This window comes from Dermacentor andersoni, chromosome 4 (genome assembly GCF_023375885.2).
Source record: "Dermacentor andersoni chromosome 4, qqDerAnde1_hic_scaffold, whole genome shotgun sequence".
NCBI lineage: Eukaryota > Metazoa > Arthropoda > Arachnida > Ixodida > Ixodidae > Dermacentor > Dermacentor andersoni.
In genome coordinates this window covers 43,493,161-43,516,649 of record NC_092817.1, presented here as the reverse complement: position 1 = coordinate 43,516,649, position 23,489 = coordinate 43,493,161, and the positions used below count along the sequence as shown (strand labels likewise).

Genomic DNA, 23,489 nt, shown 5'->3' with positions numbered 1-23,489 from the left:
TTTTCATTTTTGTTACAACATTGACGTGGCGACGGTGACGTCACCAAGTTCTTTTTTAACGCCAGTTATTATTTATTTTTGTTAAGCAACTATTATCACAAGTACCAATCAGTTATTCTTATTTTTATACTCAGCAGCCCCACAGCAGGCTCTTTTGCACGCACAGGGATAATGCGGTGAAATAAGCTTTCAAGGCGGCCTAACGAGAATGGCTTTCTCTCTGAGTAACCTCCTCTTTCTTTTATTTTTTAAGAGCGCAGCTCTAAGGCGTCCATTCCTGCGGCGAGCGGCGGCGACGGCGACGTAACCGAGCGACCGAGCACTGCTAAAGATGAAAGAGCGAACGCGGAGCGAGAGGTGAAAGACGCGACCCGCCAACGGCGGAGACCAATTAGAGCAGCCCCTTCAGTGATGCGTGCGCGAGAATCTGATGTCATGTGACCCCGCCCGACCGCTCGATGCGTACTTCTATGTGGTCTCAGCCGGACCGCTCGTTTTGTACTATCGTCTGCTCGCGTCAGCTCCCACTCGTACTTGTTTGGTTTGCTTGGTTTGGTATCGTTCGCACTTGTTTCGATTGTCATGGTCTGCGATTGTTTTGTAATCTAATTGCATGCGCCACGCGAATGGTGTAATACTTTGTGGAAGCCACGTGGCACCAGCGATTACGCTCTAACTTTCGGCGAGTCATCTGTAAAAGCCGACGCGCTTTACCCGCAGAACAGATTTTCGATGATCGCCGACTCTGCTACATCTCTCTCTCAAATTCGTTGCCTCAGTATATCACGAAATAAAAACACGTGTAGAGCCGTGCTCAAATTTCGCATTAGGGAGTATCGTAATCGTAGGTGAATTTTTTTTATTGCACCTTATGGCTTATAAAGCTACCAATAAACTACATTTACACTAATATAACCATTAAACATTTCAACTTCGCAAGTTAGGCATTTTTGTTCAGATTGGCATTACACTTTTCGCGTGACAGACAGATTATGGCGAGTTACTCGCCAAAGAACGCTTACGCATAATTAAAAACTTTTCCGGCGTTTCTTTCTTTGTGGTGGCTCTGAGTTCACTTGTTGGATACTGCACATAATATAAACGATTACATGCATCGGGCCGAAAGGTACGTAGGCGAAGTTGTTGGCTTTTGATGTTTGTTGTAATCCGCAACGCATATGTTTACTAGATTCCCATGTGTTTGTTGAAAGACCACAGAAGTACCTCTTGTGGACGCTATACAGTGAACAGAGGGTGTCTGTGGAAATTACTGGGTTTCGAAGATGAAGGCTGTTAATAAACGCTCCCAGAATGCACGCACAGTCTCGTAGTTGAAAGGTACCGTTTATTACGTCCAGTAAAATACAAAATACAAATACTTAGGTTTCTCCCTGTGCAACGTCCAGGACAGAAGAAACGGCACGGCTTTCGCTGGGCCGAGTTCTCTCTATCGGGCTGCGACATTCTTTGAGTTCATGTCTGCCGAAGGAAGCACGTCTGTGCAAATAACATTGTATCGAAAATTTTCAAGTATATGAAAGAAGATACTGTTCCGATTGTCCGCACACGATAATCTGCGACAGATAAAAAATGAAAATAAACGGGGTTGTTAGCGTGACGCAATATTGTGTACATCCGTAGGCAAAATGAAGAAAAAGAAAACACGCTCATGGTACATAAATAACATGTCACTGATGTCAGCAATAATGGTTGAAATGGGCGAACTGTGGTTTGCATGTTTTGTGCTTATACCAAGCTTCGCGCCTTCCAATTCTCAGTAATTGTGACATGAAAATGAATCTTCCGCGATGACGTTGTCATACAAGAGTGTGCTTTATACGCAGACAAAACTTCCTCAAATCATGGAAGAGAAATTACCGACATCCTGACTGCGCACTTTTCTGCACCTACATAATGTAATGTAACTACGTTGTAGAAGCCTGAACCAAACTGAGAGGTTGTTCCAGATTAAGGGATTCATTGTTAGCATAAGGTGATATGCAGCAGCGATGTCTTACGTACTATGCTTATTTTAAGACAAATCATGCTTTAAAATACCGCGGAAAAAAAAAACGCAGGGGTGCACAGATATTGTAGAAGTTGTTACGCAGCTGTACCGGTAATGAAAAGTCAAGAAGTTGAAGCTGTCAAACGGAACGTCATTTTCTCTCGTGAGATTTCTTTTTTTTTTTTTTTATTCTCATGTTGGAGGACGGACAACTCCCCATCCTGACTCGCGCGCGATTCCCATACTTGTCTTAAACAAGGCTAAAGCGGCCTGGAAAAACTCTGTCCTAATAAAAAACCAAAGCAGTAGACTTACAAAGCTGCTGTCCGATCAGACGCCAGCCAGATCTGATGTGGGGAAACCAAGCTGTGTTCAAGGCAGTATGTGAATTCATGGCTAGATGCTGTCATAAACAGTTAACACACGGCAGTAAAAATGATCCTCAACGTGCGGACGGTGCCAGTTAAGGAGTGCTGGGCTTTCACGTCGGTGATGATCGCTTCCCCCCGCTGGGTTGAGCTGTTCCTTCTACACGGCAAGGCTGCAAAAAAAAAAATACAAAGAAGCGTGTCAGTCAGCATTAAAGGTTCCCAATTACCATATCTTAACGCCATAACTGACCACTGACTGGCTCGTGTCGGCTCAACAGGCCCTGAGTCAACCCCCGCTTAACCAGGTGACTGATTTCTCAAAGGCCAAGACGTTATACGCTACCACTCCTGCCTCTACCATGAAAATTCCGCAGAAACATAGAAGCACTTTATTATTACTTCACTTTCCTTCACGTCTCTGTTCGCTTGCTCTATTCTACATTTATTCCTTCTGACTGGGTTCTTCACTCTCTTGCTCTTCTTCTTATTTTCTTGCATTCTTATATTTTACACTCGATTACCTCTTGCTTTCTTTTGTTCTGTGTAATTAAATCCTCCTTGCAAACCCATCTGCTCACCTAAGAAATCTCCCTTGTGACCGGGAACCAGGGCAACAAGTACAAAATGCTTTTGAAGCAATCAAAACTTGCACACTGGTAATTGATTTGGCACACATATGCGAATAATTAAAAACGACACCTGAGCTGCGATCCGAGATCTCTTCATTCGACCTTTCTACAAGATGTGCTTTCGGATTTCATGCCAACAATGGTCAGGTGGTGGCACCATCTGGACACCAGTCGTGAACTTCGTCGCGTGTCGATAAGTTTATTTCGCCAGCGGTTCAGTTTTTTATCAGGATTATTGAATAGTTAGTTGCAGTGATGTCTTTCCGTTAGCGCATGTAGGCTTACGAGTTCTATTGTGGTAAAAAGCAGTGCACAATGATATGTGCTTTAACCTTCGTTCCCTAAATTAAATTAAGTTCTGGGGTTTTCCATGCCAAAACCAGGAGAAGCTGATTATAGGGCCTGTTATAGTGAGGGTCCAGATTAATGTTGATCACTCAGGGTTTTTCACCGTGCCTCTCAGTTTAAGTACACGAGCGTTTTACAGCGAAAGCTGTATATGACTGACATTCCATAGTTATTTCGGCGTCCGGCAACAGAAACAGACTTAGCGATTTCTAACAAACCCATACGGGTGCAGTGTGGCGGCGCAGCTGTCTAAATTCGAAACAGATTAGAACGCTCGCCGTGTAAAATAACGTGACGTCAAGGTTATCGCAGTATATAAGCAGGAGAGGTATCGGTGCTAAAAACAGTTGCGTTATTGATGGGGCGGGCACGTATAGTTCGTACACTCGAAAAACGACAAGCGTACGAGGGGCGCCGCGGAGGGAACAGCAACGAGAATGTAAACAGCGCCGGCGCGAAGCCACCACCGACGAAGAACGTTCGCGCGATGCTGAAAGAAAACGACAATCGCGAGCCCGGGCACCTCCGAACGAGCAACGACGCCACACTCGCAATGCAATAAAATTACCATTCCGCTCTGTGAAGATGGAATGGTAGCGAAAGCACTTTGCCTTTCGTTTGAGAGCGTTGACCGTCGTCAGCTTTCGCTGCCATTCCATCTTCACAGAGTGGAATGCTTGTCTTCGCTTTCGCTGAGCGGCCAGAATCGAGCTCGCAACCTTGATCTGAGTAGCGCAACCTCATAGCCACCGGGCTAACGCGGTGGGTACCTTCGTTCCCTTCTTTGTGACTTGACTAACTGGATGAATATGGCGGACAGGTTTTCGTACCAGCTGTTTAAAAGTAGCAAACACTCACTTTTTCTTGATGATCATCTGTGTCACCCGCGCTGGAGGTGGTCGGCAGTTCAGGGACCAGGCTTGGTTCAAGGACGAGCCGAGGTTGCGCGGCACCTTCATGTCTGGTTTGCTTTGGCGTAGCAGCTTGTGCCGGTCTTGTGTCGGGCACAGACAGTCTGTCCTCCATGTTTCTGACATGCAGCTTACTGACATCCTAAGTAAAAGAAAATCAATTCTTATGCTACTCGCGCAACCATTGGTTACAAAAATTCTCAGTAATTATATGTCTCCACTTCGAAATAAACATTGTTACGTCTCAACACGGCCAAAGGCATTAATTAGACGTTGGCCACGAGGCACCCCCCCCCCCCACACACACACACACACATTCGTCAGCACCTATCCAGAAGCCGACGCAGCCTGGCATCCTGGACTAACGATGAAAAGAGCCAACGTCGAGTGCTACCGCGGGAACGGCTTCGACCTCGGATTCCCAGGTTGCTAAATATGCGGGGGCGAAAGTACAACATCGGAGGAATGGTGCGATATCATGGGCGGGATATCGCGGCCGATTCTATGGTTGTGATTGGCCGCGCTACAGTCATCAGATTCCCTAGTCTAGTCACCTAGGGAAGACGACGGTATTAAAATCGGAGTCTTTTGGTGCTGTGAGGTGGTGCTGACGTGCATTGATGAGAACTCAGACGCTTAACATGCATGGAGAGGAATTCCGTATCGGGAGCCATGTAAACAATATAAAAAACACCCTTTTTCCTTCATTCCTACTGCCGAACGTACTCGTCGATGGGCTTGATGGATTCCTGGCCCAAACGCCCCTTCGAGTGACAACATCATAGACATAAAATTATCTTAGTCTGCTTTATTGTCCCGCGCACATTCTTTTGTTTTTTGCCGGCGACAGTTTATCACTGTATTCTCGCTCTTATCGAAACATCGTTCAGCGCAAGAGGTGCCTACTGCATTTAAAATTTCATTGAAATGACCGCCGATCTTATGGCGAAAAAGCCCTCTCTAATCAGATTGCGCGCGCGACGCATGTAATGGTGTACACTGTTGGAATGTACACGTTACTCATGTAAGCCGTTACTCTGTAATTTGCGGTGATAGCGGACGGACTTAAACCGTCAGATTAGATTTGATGACCGATGACTGTGCTCGCCGTTAGAATTGTGTTTCCATCGTTCCTTATCTTTTTTGGCACAAGATCGTCCAATAATGAGTCAAATTCTGGAATCACGTTTTCGTTAGCGATTACATGATTATTCACCATCACTACAATGCAATATTATAACTGTAGGAGCAGAAAAGAATGGGAGAAGGAAATGTTTTAACAAGAAACGCGTCTGGTTGGGTAGCCTTCACTGGTAGAAGGGAAAAGGCGAATATAAACAGGAGAGAAAGAGAGAGGGGGGAGGTGAAAACGCAGTGAATTCGCGCACGCGCGTGGACGGCTCCACTAAGTCGCAGGGTGTCACACAGGCCAGTTGCCCTCAAGAAACACAAAAGTGCCTTCACGGCCCTGTCGGCCAGTGAGCGATCGAACGGCGTTAAATGGGGACGGCGTAAAATCTATGGGGCATGATGTGTCCAATTTGACAAATGGGAAGGCAGTTAAGAAAGCAACCTTCAAGGTGAGGTCCAATAGCTTTTCCTGCTAAGTGAGCCCGCATAACCTGAAAATAACAGTGAGTATCGAGGAGCCCTGAAGAGAAGATCAGTAATGCAATGTAAGCCTTTACGCGCTAGCTGTTCAGCACTACACTCCACAGTCGTGAAAACATTTCCGACCGATCACTTCTGATTATTGAGTTTTTGCAGACGGCAACCTATAGAGCAAATACAAGGGATATATATGTATCATGAGTTGGAAAGAGCACTTTGGTTTATTTACACGAATATTGCAGTTCTGAATGTTATTCATTAAAAGGGGGTACCAGTTTTCTAGAATCATGGGAAACATGAGTTTTTTTCGCTTTAATTTTCTGAACAGGCTCTCTTAAAAGGTTAAAGTAAATTCCGGCGCATCGCGTACTAGAACCACGTTCTGATTGTGAGGCACACTGTATAGTGGGATGGGGCCGCCGCGGCCGGAATTGAACCCACGACTTCGAGCTCAGCTGCGCAGTGCCAAAGCCAGTGGGTAAACGCGGCGCGCCAGACGCCCCTTGCAGAATTGCATAGCTGAGCCCGTATTTTGTAACGATTCATCCTATACTACTTTTACCTGCCATTGTGTCTTAGTGACTATGGCGTGGCGCTGCTAAGCACAATGTTGCGGGTTCAAATCCCGCCTGCGGTGGCCACATTTCCATGGGGGCGAAATGCAATAACGTACGTGTACTTAGATTTATGCGCACGGTAATGAACCTCAGGTAGTGAAAATTAATACGGAATTCCCCCAATGCGGCGTGCCTCATTATCAGATCACCGTTCTTGCGCCTAAAACCCTGAATTTTATTTTATTTTTATTTTACTTTTTTTCTCAGCTTCGACATTGGCACGCGTGAGTCCCCGTCCCTGCTGTTACGATGACAGCCGATTTAGCGAGATAAAAGGTAAAAGTTGAATAGAATTGTGGAAAAACAGCTCTTACAAGAACACAGTGTCTGCTTCGAGTTGTTTGTTCTATTTTTTTCTTTTTTTAAGTTCTTGAATTTTTGTCTTAGGGTACACGCGCGAGTGAGAAGATGACACAGACTAGACAGCGCCCACCTCATTTCTGGTTTTCACGTGTTTTATCAAAAAGTTTGACAGTCAGAAATAAAAACGATGAAAACAAATAGAAAGAGAGAGAGAGAGAGAATAAAGGCGAAAGGCAGGGAAGTTAAAATGTATAGAGATTAATTACAATAACTATCCCGTTGACTACTCTGCTTTGAGGGAGAGATAAAAGCGTGGAAAATATGAGCAGGAAAAGAAGAGAGAAGACATGAGAAATTAGTGCAGAAGCTGTCTATTGGAACTTGAGCAAAACAAGAACAAGGCAAAAGCGGAAGCCAACGTTCCGACACGTGGACTTTTCTTTGAAATATAAAAATTCACTTTTCGAGACGTTGGCTCCCGCTTTTGTCTTGTTGTTCTCGTTTTGCTCATCGTCTTGAATTTCCATCTCCCGCCTCCCCCGTGTTTTCTCTAGTGTACCTTGTCAGCTGTTGTGTAATCATTCTTTGCAGTCGCTCACATAAATGTTTATATGGTAACTCAAAGCGCGAGCTGTGACAAGGAATGAAGACGACAAAGTGGCACCAGGCACATGCGCTGAGCGTTTCACAGAGCCGGCTGGCTTGAGAACAAGAGACGCGTGCCTGGGATCATCGCCTAATATTTGGTGCACCCGGCTGCTGTGCTCGACGGCTAGGGCTCCATTCCCACATCGGTCACACAGTCGGCTGGCACCAAGATCCAAAGAATTCTTTTCCTGAAGGAGTGTGCGGTTCTCAAGTTTGTTGTATGTGACGCGAGCGCGTTTTTAAATGCGTAAGCATTTCTTTGGTTACCCAACGAGAAAACTCTGTCCATTCGTGCCTTCTTCGCGTAAGACGATCGCTTTCAATATAGGGCCAGTCAGCCATGGACGAAGACGAGGACGATCGCGCGAGCAGTGGCACGAGCGCGTCTCTGTGACCACGTGACGTGTACAATCAGGCACGCCCCAGAACCGTCGGGCAGCCCTGGTTTTGGATCGGAACCTCATCATGGCACCTGGCGCCACCACCTGCAGTAGTTTCGCTTGCCTCATCAGCTCACGTTGCACCGCCTTTCGCAGTCGCAGCAGCTCGTGTCGACGCAGCGCTGTCGCATTCACCGTAATGGCGCCAAGACGAGTGCATCCGCTTAGTGAAGAAAAACGGAAACGCAGGAATGCAAGAGAATCAGCCCGAATACAGATTACGCCGGAAACAAATGAATGTCGCTGCGCAGAGCAGGAAACTACAGCAACACGCTGCCGAACGCAACAAACAAGAGGGACGACGCCATGCCGACGCTGCCCGATACCGACGTTCCAGGGTAGGCTGCATACATTTCCTTCATTTCCTACATCTCCCTCGTCATTTCGCCTCACGTCCATATCCGCTGCGGCCTCTCTATAACACGAGGGAACATTGCTTCCACTCGCTTCTCCTACGCCGTTTCGTGCAGGTCTCACTTAACAGCTCGGTGCTGAAACCGCGCTACTCCGTTTCACGATTCTTTCGCGGTCGTTCTCGCAATTGTACTAAACAAACCAGCGCACGACCGCTGAACACCACGTCATTACTACAATATGCTTACGCATCATTCTGGTAATTCCCTGCGGCGATTCTACGTACACTTTTTTTTTAATTGAAACGGGGAGAGTCACAAAGAAGGTGCGTTTAATAAATTCTGTCTCTCACTCTCTCTCGGTCTCTGTTTCCTTTTCTGTCAGAGCTTAAGCTTGCTCTGCACACTTCAGCTGCGGGTTATGCGCACAATCTCGAAAATCTTATTACCAACACGAGGTCATTTCGTCTGTGATGGGCCTCTTCGGCGAACGGCTGCAGCGACGTCTCAGCCGTCGAGATTGGGACGCTGCTTGAGATCTCCTCTTGCCCGCCGGCGAATGCAGTCGACACTTCGGGAATCGCTGGCATCATCTGCAGTACCGGTATCCGTTCCAGAGGAACAACTTTGTCTACCGAAAGAACATAATTTTTGTCAGAAACACAAGAATATGAGCAAACGGCAACGGACACACCCCCTCCCCGCACGAGCACTGTATTTCCATATATATATATGCACGGAGTGGCTTACCAGCTGACACCGCTCCTACATGAGGCGTTGCTTGGGCCGAATTCTGTGACACACTGACTGTCTTCGGCTGCAGCTGCGTCCGACTGGGCCGAGTAGAGGCGCTGCTCAATTTTGGCGGGTCGTGTTTGTTACTGGGCCCCGAAAGTACAGGAAGCTGCAGTGAAAAAGAAAGAAAAATAAAGAAGAGGTTGTTCGAGGCGTAATAACTGTCTTGCCGTAACGATTATTTGACGTATCTCCGTCAGCATGTGTGTTGATTAATTTCCTTGGTAGTGTAACTTTTGGGCCACCACGTGACCGGAAGCACCGTCGTGGTACTCTAATATTGTGAGTATTATATATTGTTATCTTTGCTTTTAATATTTCACACACACCCCGCAGAACCTTAAGTGACTGGTAGTGGTCACTGTCCACTTAATACTAAAGAACCGACTAGTTCGAAAGATGGTTGATGGTTGAATATTGAATATTGAATATTGAATATATCTTTATTTCCAACAGATTAGGGGAGACAGGGAAGAAAAGCTGCAAGTGCAGCTTCAAAAAACACCCTGCCCCCTATGACCACAAGACATGGGCAGCGGGAATCAGTCCAGGCCTGGCGGGCTTACAAACGTACACTGGTACGCGAAGTGCGACTTTTTTCTTGGGCTAGTAGTTCACTGACATACATGACACCAACCACTTTAGCAGGTATTACAGCGCATTCACTAACTGTCCTCTGCAAATATTGATGTACATCAAGAACAGGCTCCAACATGAGCACCTTTAAGGAACTGCGTTAGTAATTTCCTTTCGTCACAACCACTAATTATTCATGATTAATTATGCACAAACCTTCGTGCTCTCCAATAAACTCGTCACTTCCAAAATACTGACTACTTCACTGCGGCTATTTCTGTTAGAAACAGTTGTAAGGACTGGAAGTAATATCGTGCTGAAAAAGAAAAGAGAGAAATGAGTCGTTCCACATGCGACAATGAGTTAGAAGGGTTTGGGCGCGAACTCGTTGCTTCGACTCATTCATTTTAAACAGTGCCAAAAAACATACGGACAAGGAACAGCACTTGAAGAACACTGGTCCTGGGCTCTTCCTTGTTCATCTGTTTTTGGCGTGGTTTAAAATGAACGACGCAGAGATATGTCGTAGAACTTGACCGGGTACGCCCTACGCACCCATAGCTAGCCTGCAGAATTGTATTTCTTTTTATCATTGTTACATATCTTAAATTTGAAAAATAAATGCCATGAAAAGACGCCTACGCGTTACTTATTTTGAACGTGGCGCAATATCCGCTGCTTTATAAGCAGACTTTCGTCAATTGGTCACGCACCGGAGCAAGAGTTTTTGTTAAAACGATGACGCCGGCGAGACTAACTGTTCGTCCGCGTCCAGTTATTCCCACGAGACCAGTCCTTCGTTACCCAGTTTCCTTTTACTCATTTTCTTCTTATACCCCTGTTACACGGGCGACCTATAGCGCGGTTAACGTAAACGCGGTTATCGCGGTTACACGGCAGGCGAAACTGCGGTTAGGCCGCTAACCGCGGTTGACCGCCGACCGAGCTTGGCAACCTCGGTTTAGTGTAACCGACGTTTCGGAAACGGGCAAAATGGCGGACGGTACTTCTCCCGAGTGGAGCGCCGGCGCTTCCCAGATATCTTCCAAAAAGCGTATCATTTGGCCTGACGCGACAACTGAAGCACTGATACGCATTTTGGAAGATAATCTGGCCGCTCTGCGCTCAAGTACTCGAAGCGCGCGCCTCTACACAAAGATGAAGGCTACGCACAAATTTTAAATTTTAAGAACAGCGCAATCAAACTGTGCAAGTGAGGCCCACACAAACGCTGTGTGTTTTGTGCGTCTCACTTTCTTGTCCAGTTCAATGGCGCTGCTTTTAAACTTGTAACTGCAGTATTTTTAACATGTACTTTTTTGTGATAATTTGTGCAATGTGAAATCACAGTGTACATACATTAACATCAGAAAGCACTGCCATTTCTTCCATTTTTATTCTTTCTTTTTGTAAATGCAAGTGTATAGTTCCCAAGTGCATTCGCGTAAAGTTGTACGCCTTTATTATGCAACCAATGTTTGTTAGTTGAAACATTCATTTGTACATTAAGAATTTTGTTTTACCTTTTCGTTCAGTGGACTTTTTATTTTATATTTACGCAGGTGCGACCCTTTATTCTGACTTTTTATGTAGTTTTTATGCCCACCAGGCATGCTCACACCTGAGAGCAGGAAAATCGAAAATAAGTTAGCTACATGTGCAAAACGCAGTCTTACAGGTTAAAACTCTCAAATATGACACTTGTTTTGCTGAAAAATAACATCTGTATACCACTGTAATGAAATGCCGAAGAAAAGTTATTCAAAATGAAGCCTGTACGCAATAGATCACGTGACGCGTCATCAGACCGCTAACCATGATCGGCATAGCCCGTGTAACTCTGGAGGACTACGGTTCGCGTTAACCATGGTTCAGCGAGTTAACCACGGTTAAGTTTAACCACGATTAAGCTGCCCGTGTAACTATGATATTCGAGTGTCGGGTCCTGCGAAGTTCAGCGAAATCGCAGCGGCGCGGGCTGTGCTGTGTGTCGCCCGCTTCGCCCCCGTCGCAATGCGAATGCCACAGCCGGGAGATCAAGCCTGCGGCCATGCAGGTCTGCCATACAGTTTCTTGTAGCTATACCTAGAGGTAAAACTGGCGCTTCCGCCCTGTTGTGTGCACGGTACAAGACAAGTACAAGACAAGCCTTGCACGCTCACATACCGCAGCGTTCCCATGGTAACACAGCATGTGCTATAGGTAGTTCGCTTAGAAGGCAGCGCCAGATTTCACCCCTGGGTAATGCTGTGAGAAACTCTATGTGCTCTGCAGTCCAGACAGCATGACATGCTTTTCCACCGCACGGATCACGCGGCAGAAGTTTGCACTACACGTGCGAGAGTTAGCACTTGCGGGCAGGTATACTTACTGCAGCGCGCGCTTTCTTGCCGGTTGCTCTGCGTCCGACGGCGTACTCTTGGTATTGAGAGAGAACGCAAAGTATGGCGTATACCTGCCTAGGAGAAAGAAAAACGAAGAGAAAGCACTCTGTATTTGTGCTGCAACGAAACAAGCGATGACCGTGCTCTGCAAGAAAGCTCACATGGCGGGTAGGCGGGCTGGTTGGTTGCTACAGCTTGCATTCATATTGGCGGCGCGAGCTCAAGAGGACACACGGAAAAGGGAGGCTATGAAATGAACGGTATGAGCGTCGGGGACCAGCGCCCGTCTCGTTCATTTCGTTTTGATTTGTTTTGTTTTCTTTGTCCGTATGTTCTCTTCAGTTCGCGCTGCCCATTATGAATGTGATTTGTAAGAACTGTTGTACAGCTGCTGCAAATCACCGTGGGCAGCCTTGGCACGATGCCAATCGTGTTGGACTTTGGTCTTTCCTGTTTGTTTCCTTTTCGTTCTTTCACAAGGCGATCGTATGGGAAGCTTAGCGTGCCACACTGGCCGCGTGAAACTGCACGTCTAAAATGAATATAACAGAGAAGTACAAAATATTCGGTATAAAATAGGTCCAACGTGGAAGCTGAAGAGTACTATAGTGTAACAAAAGAGTGCTAACTTGGACCGCTTTGTACATTCTTGAATAGTTGAATGGTACATAAAGCCTTTTGCGCAATAACATTTGGTTGACAGCCAGCGAACCGTTCGTTTTCTTCCGTTTGTCTTGTTCCGTTCATTTTTACTCCATGAACTGGTTCATATGCATACTGTAAAGACAACCGTGATGTCCGCAGCTTCTTTTTTAAATGAATTTACTTATTTTAATGAGAAAAAGGGTGCTGTGTTTAAACAGACACAGAAAAAGTACTACGCTTTTTCTGCAGAATGTCGAACGGCAGCCCGGTTTCGTGCTACTTCACAACTCCCGTTAGGTTCTTTCTATAGGGCCATTTGATTGTTCATAAATTTTTTTCAGTATTGGTCGTGTTGTGTCTCACTGTTTCACATTTGCCGGTGTTTGCACTCCGAATGACGGCTATAATCTGTGGCCGACCTCCGAACAACTAACATCAGTTGACAAAGTCGATTTTCCACAATGAGGCACGCTTTCTTACTTAACGTATTTACTCAGACATAAAATAACCTACAGTGACCTACAATTTTTGTTTCTAGCTTTTCACCTTAGCAGACTTATCTCTCAATTTCTCCCAGTGTCATAGCTTCGACGTTTCGGCCTCTTCTTCTCTCGTACTTTAACTCGTGATATCTTTCCTTTCTTTTTTTTCTATACTTTTTTTTTTTCCTGAAGCATATAAACGATTAAGCGCATAGTCACTGTACTGCGGCCTATGTTTATACTGGTTATGACAATTTTTTCTGCGTAATAATTTAGCTCGTTAGAAATACCTGCGTGTGGCTGTCAGGCACGTCTCTGGGAAAGTATTTAACGTTGGCAACAAAAACTTACGTTGACGGAACACAGTGTGTAGTCAGTGATGTACATAGTCACGACGAAGGCATTAATCCGCTGTAGGAAGAAAAAAATAAAAAGTACACCATTTTTTGAAGAGGCATGAGTTAAAGTCAGACACGACAGCATAGCATATTCGTAGAATGCCTGTAGCATGCTCTCGTTTTATCGGCGAAGTAACGGTAAGCGTTGCCGCAAGGAGTGCAGATTATTTCGGCCTGCGATGAATTTTTTCCTTTTAACCAGCCAACACACGGCACCATCTTTCTCGTGCCTTTTCCATTAGACGAACGTTTTTCTCTCCTAACGATATCGTTAGGTATTAGTGGACTCGCTGCGTAAGCAATAAGCCTATGTGCGCCTTTTACGCCGTTCTCAACGCGCCCATTTTCGATGCGTTTCCAGCGTAGGGAGGTTATAGTGTCATGTGCTTATTTCCTGAAAGGACATCGGCTCATTTGCAGTGGCGTAGTAGCGCAGGGGGGAGAGGGGGAGGCCATGGGCTCCGGGTGCCAGGTCCCTGATGGGGGGGGGGGGGGGGGGTCATATATATCTGAAGACCCCTCTCTTTCCGCCGGTTTGACTGGGCGCAAATGGTAAAGAATGCTCCGGTAACCAGCAGCCCTTGCTCACGTAATCGATGTACCAGATCTGTAGTGCCGCAGTATTGTTCGTTGTAGGTTTATCAACATATACTGCGTAATAATTGCATGAATTCAGGCAAAAAAAAAATTAATTTGCTAAGTGGTCGCTAAGCTACTCATCTTAGCGGGGAGAAAGGGGTTAACCGAGTTGCCCGATTTTTATTAGTCGTATCATAAGAGGCCGACAAACACTGACACCAAAGACAACATAGGGGAACTTCCTTGTGCTTAATAAAGGAAATAAAGAAACGATAAATTAATGGAAATGAAAGTGGATGAAGAAACAACTTGCCGCAGATGGGGAACGATCCCACTACCTTCGCAAGGACAACATAGGGGAAATTACTTGTGCTTAATAAATGAAATAAAGAACCGATAAATTACTGGAAATTAAAACGAATGAAAAAACAACTTGCCGAAGGTGGGGAACGATGCCACAACTTTCGCTTGCGCAGGTGGGAAACGATCCCACAACCTTCGTGACAGAAGACTTATGGGCCCCGAGTGCCAGACGACCTAGCTACGCCACTGCTTACTTGATTCCAAAGCTTGGATCAACCTGGACGCTGCGCCTGGTTAAGCATACGTATTAAGTTTCTTTTGACAGTACACAGACATACTACGCTATGTACCCATCACGAAAACACCATGCAATATTTCGCAGAAGTAAAATCCAAGAAAATTTTCGTACACGGGCAAATATTGTTAGATGCTCCCTACAGAAATCGCCTAGAGCGAGACATGGCTGATTATCGTTCGCGTTGTTTGGTTTTATTTTCCTAGGAAGCAGTTACAGTCTACCCGTGGGCATGCGGGATTTACTCGACGCAGTTTCTTACCAGGCCGGTGATGAAGTACAAGGAGAGGCCAACATCCAACACTGTTGTCATGGACACGACTGTCAGCCACGGAATCAAAAGAAGTCGGTTGTCCTGTAATCGAGCGAGGACGATGAGCGCATCAAGTACCGAAAAAAATCCAATACACCTAAGCACTCATGAATTGTGAATGCGAAAACGTTAACGTCCAACTGAACGCCACTGAGCGGTCCTTCATGTCCTGAGCGGCCCTTAATGTACCATAGCGGTACGTGCTGCCCGAGCCAGCAAGCAGCAGCCTGCGGTGCCAAAGCCGCATGCCACCGACGTCCACGAGAGACCGAGGAAGCAGCAGCAGCTACCACGGCCGGCAGGCGCGCGCGGTAGCTAAGCCCATCGGTGGAAGAGAGAGAGAGGAATATGGGGATCGCGCGCCTGCATCCACGTTTGTTGTGCACTGCGAAACAGTCTTAAACAATATATTTGACATGCAAAGCCACCGGCAGATAGCAGGTTATTTTTAGTTACACTAAAGGAGTTGTTGCAGTGGAAGTTCCTGTTTCTTTTTTGCACGTGTCGTCTTGAGATTAAGGGGGTGAACATGTCTACAAGAATTGAGTTTAGTGCAATATGTTATATATATTGTTAGAAGAGTCCAAAGTGACCAGGGGTGGCTTTCTTTTCATCAAAAGCATCTTTATTATTCTAATACTGTGAAATACATGCTTCGCACTTATACCAACAGAGAACGGGCTATCTGCTAATCTAGTACTAAGTATGTATTATGGCAGATCCCGGAGCACGCACGCACACACACCTACTGCATACACGTGCATGTCCAACAATCTACATGCACATTACTACATATAATAGTACCGCTGAACAATGAGTGGGAAAATTCTCAACGTACCAGGAAAAGTCCGATGATAAGAACCATCGAGAATATTATGCACAGCCCAGAAAAAACTAGAAGTATGAGGATCAACATGAAGCCCACTGAAACGAATCGCAATAAATTACGTGTAAATCAAGCGAGTAACACTTTGATGTGCGTAAATCTTAAGCACGCTGTATACACTTTCATTCGTATTACACTGCATGCTTCCAGAAAACTTCTCTTTGTGTTTTTGCAGCATTTCTTTTTTTTTTTTAAGCTTTTGCAGGAAGTGACCGATGTTGCGGTAATACCTTCGCACAAACATTGCGTATGTTGATATATTTTTATATCAGACTCACAGGGTCCTCCTATATCAACGATGCGTGGGCAAAACATGATCACTTGTTATCTTTGACTGAGTAAGTAATGTTTGAACTAAAAACTACAAGTGTAGGTGATGTCGTCTACCAAGCTGTATCTGCGGCCTTACCAGGTGAGTGCAACACGGAACTGGCATGAAACGCTCCAGTGATGACCAGCATGGTGTAAAATATCTGGAACAAGAATCGCGGTTAAGTTTCACTGCTGTCAAAACACTCCCATGAACGCATGCAAACTTGCGAAACTGATGTCGCTGTATGTGTTATTTTTTACTTCTATCTTTGGTGGGAACATTTGCTTCGTTTTCTGCCCACCAATTATATGAGTAAGAGTAGTCAACATTGTCTATAGGCTCTAAGATCTCCTCGAATACAGATAATAAAAAAAGCAAAACTAAGAGATAGTTTTGTGGCATCACTGAAAACAACTGCTTGAAATTTACACGTCACAGGAGAAAGTGATACGACACAACCGCACAAACACGCATACGGTTAACCACATCTTTCAATGCGAAACTCTTAGGCACCCGTTCCTGCTGCGGGCGTCGGTGTAACTAAGCGGACGAGCGCCGCGAAAAATGAAAGCGAACACGGTACGCAGCGGGAGATGAAAGAACGGCGATAGCGTAGGAGGAGGGTGCGGATCCATGAGTCGGAAAGCGGAAAAGGAGGACACGGCAGACAGCCTGCGCATGCGCATAGTTTCTGGCCGCCTAGGCAGCCGCAGCCGTGTGGGCAACCTCATCTGCACTTCCGAGGTGGCGCCAGGGGGCCGTGGGGTGTGGAGAGCTGGATATATGGATGGATGGATGTTATGAGCGTCCCCTTTGGAACGGGGTGGTGGGTTGCGCCACCAAGCTCTTGCTATTCTACTGTCTAATGTACAACCTCGGTTAAACAATAAAAAAGAAAAGAAAAACGATGAACTCCCACAACCAAATTTTCTGATCCCCTATTGCGAACTGATTTTGTACATCTCCGTTTTTTGTCCTTTCCCTACTTCCACCAATCCTCCAATCGCCTCTTACTAATGCCTATTACGGACATGTTTACTTTTCCACTGCTGTCGCTAAACCCAAGGGCTTCAAGGATGTCAGTGGTGCCTAAATCGACTGCTGGGTAGACGTCTTCACATTCTAATAGGGCCACGCTCGTCCGCGGCGCCATCTGTTGAGGTCAGCCCGCGTTACCAGCGTGTGTTACGGCAATCAGAGCTCCTGCAAGGGGCGATGGCATGCGGCTACGAGTAAGGCTCGATGTGAAGCTCCCTTGGGTGTTGTCGCCACTGGTGGCACGACTTCCCCGTGACGAAGGGCTGCTCTCGTCGTTGGCGGAACGAAAGCGTGAGAAGAAAAGCGTAGTGCTGCGCAAGACGGGCTGTGCGGCGACGATGGCTACTATATGGCGCGAGAGTAGCACGCGTCGTCTCTATGGCAACAAGCGCTGCATGAGCGGAGGTCTCTCTGCGGCGGCTGCTGTGAATCGCATCCACGCGTCACCCATGCGCTGCTCTCACGATTTCCCGATTAGCGAGGCAGACGCGCCACACTGCGTTCCGTTTGAAACGGGCCGCACGAGACAGGTTGTCCGCTCCAGCCAATATATTGCGAAATAAAAACACGTGTATAACTGCGTTCACACTTCGAATTAGGGAGTATCGTAATCGTCCGTGAATTTTTTAATGTCCGTCCCTTTCTCTGTGTGTGCTCTTTTTGTTTATCTCTTTGTCTCCCCTTACCTCTTTTCCAGTGCAGGGTCGCAAACTGGCCATCTATCTCCCGGTTAATCTCCCTGCATCTTGCATCTCGTTTATCTCTCTCGCTCTCTCGCTCTCTCTCTCTTCGCAACGGCGTGAAACTATATGAAAGGCAGAGCATAAAATCTAAAATAAGATAAGACCTATGAAATCTAAAACAAATTGACGACGCTACTGATTATACACCGGCTCCATAAATTCCATTTTTCTTTCTTCTTCTTTTTTTTACTGCAAGACAGTTGGTGCGCTTATCCAGGTATCCGCAATCTCATAAGTTTAAAAATAATTGTCACGCGAATTAGTGTAGCATAACCGTCAGTGTGGAAATAACTATCAAGAGATGTTATTTCCTCTCTGTCATGGTGAACAGCTGTACTGGCATTAAAATCTGGGTAGTTGTTGCAATTTTGCGAATGTATCGCATTGTTTGATACGCTTAGAACATGCGCTTAGGGTGACGGATTCTCGAAGATTATGAAAGTAACTAGATGCAGTTACGTCGCCGAATGAAATACCAAAACATTAGCTTCTAAGTATGTAAAGAATGAACTGGTGGCCATAAATATTCTCTGCTCGTTTGAACAATGAGATTTCTTTTAATTAGAACAACACAGACCTGAACAAAACCTGGCACCGCATAACGTCGCCGCATAAAGTACGGAAACATTAACTTCTAAATGGTTAAAGAGTGGACTGCTGGTCATAAATATCTTGCGCTCGCTTGAACAATGCGAATTTCTTTAATAAGATTAACACAGGACTGAAGAAAAGGTTTCCCGGTAATACTTTCGAAGAGATGGCGGTGTGTTGAACCTTCCACCCACAATTAATATGATGTAAGACTTGGCCATTGCACGAGAGCAGATTCACCCGCGTGTGAGGGAAAGATATGGGTGATGCATAGTGTACGACGTAATGCTCAGAAGACACAAAAAAAAATCGAAGAATGCGGCATTGCCGCTATGATAGCGTGATTATAGAACTTTGCTGCGGTTCTTGAGTGTTTCTAAATAAAAACATTTTCCTTTTCTTTTTCTTTTCTAAAGGTCGATGAAATTCATTGCAAGCGCTTTTGAAAAAAGAAACAATGTGTTTACTACTAGTTTTGCTTTGACTGTCCTTGTTTTAAGATTTTTATAACTTCATCAATGAACATCTCTGTCTTTATCTAGCCATGCTATGCAAATTAAACACATATGGTCGTAAATGTATGCAATATTTTGATGCAATGATAATGTGACTTAGCTTAATCAATCCATTGTGTTTTCCCTAAAATCGGAAAGTCAGAAAGTTTGATGCATAATAAACACTGCCTTTCATGTGCGCAATGATCGATCATTCACAAGTGGTATGAAAATCCCGGTTGCGCCATATTTTCGTATTCTTGTACGTCTTGCTTACAACTTACTGACATCAACTCTGATGCGTGTTTTGGTTGAGAAAGATGCAGTGCGACGCGGATTAAATCCTCTGCGTCCATCAACGAACTCGTTGCAGCAACACGTGTCCATACTATGCCTTCATATTTTAGTCGGAAAACAATGTCATCGCATAGACACTGAAACTCCCGTAAAGATAAGATGACATGCTTCAAGTACACTCGCAGGCATTGACCCGTATGCGATGTTTATGGGGCTCCGTATGCGTAGCCTGCTATGATAAATGTGCTGCTGCGTTTCCCAGACACCGGATTGTGCCACAAATTGCGACTGTGGTGCGTTTTATGTCTCAATGGGTCATTGACATTGTGTATGAATATGTGGCGCCTTCACAGACTGTGTGACAGCGTCCACACAGAGTATTTGGTTGCTCATTCTTCCCTCCTTCTTCTTGTATCATGTTGCATACCCCTTTTCCCCTTCCCAACCAAATACAGGGTAGCCAACCGGAGATGTCCTCTGGTTCACCTCCCTGTCTTCCTTTTGCTTATCTCTCTCTCTCTCTCTCTCTCTCTATATATATATATATATATATATATATATATATACACGTGTTGCAAGCATTGAGGCACATCCGTAAAGGCATAACGCCGATATGCGATTGGTCGTTTAGTGTGTCTCTAAAACACTGCCAGCCGCAGAACAGACGCGACCATAAGAAGCCTGGCCATTTCCTCGAGCGATTGACACACCGATTTGTGGCCGCGTCTAAAGCAATTGCAGAGGCGATGGCGGGTCAGGCTCGCAGTCGAGAAACGGTAAGACTAGATAGCTCATTCCCGCTGTTTTTGTGGACAAAACAGCCATGGTATCTCGCTGGTCACGTACACTCTATTTCGGAGTCCGGTGGTCACAAACGCCTCTCCGATCGATTCGGTGGCTCCAGTAAACAGTCCGCGGGACACTGCACGAGAGACTCTTCATTAAGGCAACTTGCTGCTCCAAACGTTGCTCGGAAACGCCGAGGTTTTCGTGTTTAACGAACACAGATGCTACGTGAGCGGGATTTTCATGGTTCATGGATCGGGTCAATGTGGCCCTCGACCCATCTGGGGTTCGCAAAAAACTATGACCGAAAATAATAATCATTATTTGGTTTGAAAACGTATATGCGGTTGAAAGAGAGAAAAAGAAAGAAGGCATCAAATTTGTAACTGCCGCAGGAAGCGGCACAATACATTTGAATCAAGTTGTGATGTACCCAGGCTAACGCCGACCGCATATGTGTCACTCCCTCGTATTTCGCTAATTTCTTTTTAAAGAAAACAAGAATTCTTCGCGCGCTTTGGCAAGACAATGGCAAACAGTGGCTGCCTCGATGCAGAGAAACTCCGCGCGGTAATCCACTTTTTTTTTCTTCTTGAAGCCAAGAAGTAGTGGCATGTGTCGGCGTATATCAACATCCTCATCACGTCTACGCGGTCACGTGTCGTTGCAGGACGATTGTTGCGCCGATAACTTTCGTATCTCGAGCGCGACAACCCGCTATTCGACTCGTCCATTTCATGTAAATGTTTTGGTCTCTCCTCAAATCGCTTTATTTTCAGTGTATTTTGCACGAAGGACGCAAGGACGATGTGACTCTTGTATTTCGAAAATTTTTTTTTCATACGTTGGCTTTTCCACATAAAAGCTCTTCTTGCGGTTTGGCACGCTTTACAAGCTATAAGCACTAACCAAAGATCTTTCTTTCCTTGTTTCTTTCTTTCTTTCTTTCTTTCTTTCTTTCTTTCTTCAAAGTTGCGTTGTTAGTATAATGTTCAAACATTACGAGTACTTTGGCACGCATACACAGCCGTGTATAATGAGAGCGCCTTCCATTTCTGAGAAGTCGGACGCACGTCTGAATAATGCTTTGCATCTGGAAATCGTCGCTATATGTAAAAGCAACTCCCGACGTCTTGCAAAGTTCACTTGAAAGCAAGGCCTCATCTAGAGAGCCCCGTTTTATTCATGCGGACTAACAGTTAGCGCAAATCGACTACTTATTGATATTAGAGCCCAGCATGGGGCTCTCCACAGAGTAATAAGCTCGCTCGACCTCAGTAGCAATCAAAAAATAAAAAGGTTTTCACGTGCAAGCTGCCGATTTTCGTTTCTCCCGCTCGTTTTCCTTTTTTTTTTTTTTTTTCTCTCGCGTTCAGAGAGGACCTTTGAACGCTTACACACAGCCAGAGTTCAATACACTCTGGACAGCATGCGCTGAGTACCGACGAACGCAAGCTAATTCGCGGTTTCCCAAAACGGCGCAGTCCGTTGAAAGCCACCGACGCTGTTCCGGTCTGTATTGACTAATGACCGTTCGCGCCATGAGGCCCGTATTTGGTGCGCGACAAATCATTTTGACCCACAACGCGGACGAGCCCTCTTTCTTGTTGTTCTTCTCCTGTACTTTGATAAGAGCTCTTCCAACTTACTAGCGTCTGCGGCCTGTACAAAGCGTTCCAATCTTTCCCGAACTATTGGGAACAAAGACGTACCGGACGTTGATCGATGCCAGCCTTCGTTCGCGCTTCAGCGGAGGTTTTCTTAAAAGAGTGCCGCCAGAAATAGGGAGCGCTTCCCGCTTATCTTCTTGCGGTTTTGTGTCGCTCGCTCATTGGCCAATGTGCAAAACGTCGTCGATGTTGTTGTTGTTTTTATTGCTGCAGGGCGTAATTATTGGTCGTTCTAGGCAAGCACATAGGAGGGTAACAAGCAGGTCGGCTACGTTGCTGTTGCTGCAATGTAATTTATTACAATGCCTGCCAGTAAACCTCACATGGATCACTACACTCAAAAAAAAAGCTTACACCATTTGGGGAGTATCTGTCGCGCAACATTAACCGTTATCTGTCTTGCTTGCGTTTGCTTTATTGAAAACTCCACGCACGCTACTTTCCTGTAGAGAATGATATGTAACGCTGAAAAGGCGCATGTCATTCGTGACCTGGAATTAGGGGGCGTGCAGCGTATGGAAAAAGGACAAAGGTACGTCACACACAAAAAAATGTAAACTCTTTGTAGAGTGTATCGTGTCCGCGTGCCAACACCCCGTAAGGCCAGGCGGCTAATAAACGCATTGGCTAAGTGACTATAGTGTTAATGTCGCAACGCTGAGCAAGCGTGAGCTAGAGAAACTTTTCTTGCACGCTTCTTTTACGCGTTATATTTTGCCGCACATGGCAACCACGCTTCCTAGGCGTGAATGTTACTTCGCCTAACGTTTCGAAAGCGTGATTTGTACACACTTTTTGCTCGATTACTTTATGCGTGTGTTTTAGTCAATCACTTTCATCGAGCCTCCCAAGCACGAGTAGTGTTGCTAAACCACGCTTTCTAAGCGCGACGTTATTTGTGAGCTTCCCGTCGTGCATTGTTTATTGTTTAGCTATACTTCGACCACAACTGGGAAGAAGGCACGTATAGATACAGTATTGCTCTGCACTGTCCTCGCTTCTGGCTCTAAATAACAGACACGTTTAAAACAAAGCATGCTACAGGCCGCTACATTGACGTAGACTACGGTATATACGAGCGGCCTGTAACAGGCTCTGTTCTAAACGTGCCTGTTATTTAGAGCCAGAGGCATGGACAGGGCAGAGCAATGCTGTATTTGCATGTGACGTCTTCCCAGTTGTGGTCGAAGACAAGCTAAACAATCAACGCGCATGACGCATACACGACGGGAAGCTCACAAATAACGTAGCGCTTTCCTATATATGGTAATGCGACAGAGTTAAGCCTACCAGAACCGCAAGAGTTGGCGTGTCGGCACACCGGCGACCCAGAATTCTGGTGCAGCTGCTATTAAATCTCCACGTGATATGTGCAACCTTGTAGGGTGCTCTACATTTGATGCCGTGGTCGAATCACGCTGCTTAAAAGGGGGACACTAACTGGGGACCTACGTTGCGCTTGCCTAATAAAGTATTAATACATGCGAAACATGCAATTGGTCTCGTTATGAGACAACTTCAGTGAACGGACAACAGGTATTCTTTTAAGGAAGAAGTGAGATGCAAGTAAAGGTGGTTTAGACATCTTTATTTGGTGCCTGAAGTATAAACGAGAATTGTAGAAAACCGCAAAGTTTTAATGAATTTGACACAGTTCGTTAG

The 23,489-nt window shown here is 45.7% G+C and overlaps 1 protein-coding gene across 4 annotated transcripts in view; it reads right to left on the bottom strand.

Moving 5' to 3' along the window:
* Window positions 1-1,325: 1,325 nt before the first annotated feature.
* The window catches only part of LOC126536716 (uncharacterized), a 127,297-nt gene continuing 105,133 nt past the window's right edge, over window positions 1,326-23,489 (bottom strand). For 2 of the 4 annotated variants that reach the window (XM_072287804.1, XM_055073653.2), the window contains exons 2-10: window positions 16,305-16,368; window positions 15,848-15,933; window positions 14,959-15,051; window positions 13,473-13,532; window positions 11,982-12,065; window positions 8,990-9,143; window positions 8,689-8,870; window positions 4,215-4,409; window positions 1,326-2,549 (exon numbers count right to left, since the gene is read on the bottom strand). In XM_072287804.1, the coding sequence (XP_072143905.1) occupies window positions 2,490-2,549; window positions 4,215-4,409; window positions 8,689-8,870; window positions 8,990-9,143; window positions 11,982-12,065; window positions 13,473-13,532; window positions 14,959-15,051; window positions 15,848-15,933; window positions 16,305-16,356 (966 nt within the window). In that variant the 5' untranslated portion in view covers window positions 16,357-16,368 and the 3' untranslated portion in view covers window positions 1,326-2,489. The remainder of the gene's footprint in view (window positions 2,550-4,214; window positions 4,410-8,688; window positions 8,871-8,989; window positions 9,144-11,981; window positions 12,066-13,472; window positions 13,533-14,958; window positions 15,052-15,847; window positions 15,934-16,304; window positions 16,369-23,489) is intronic. The other 2 variants (XR_008613637.2, XR_011893830.1) reach the window with 2 other exon arrangements.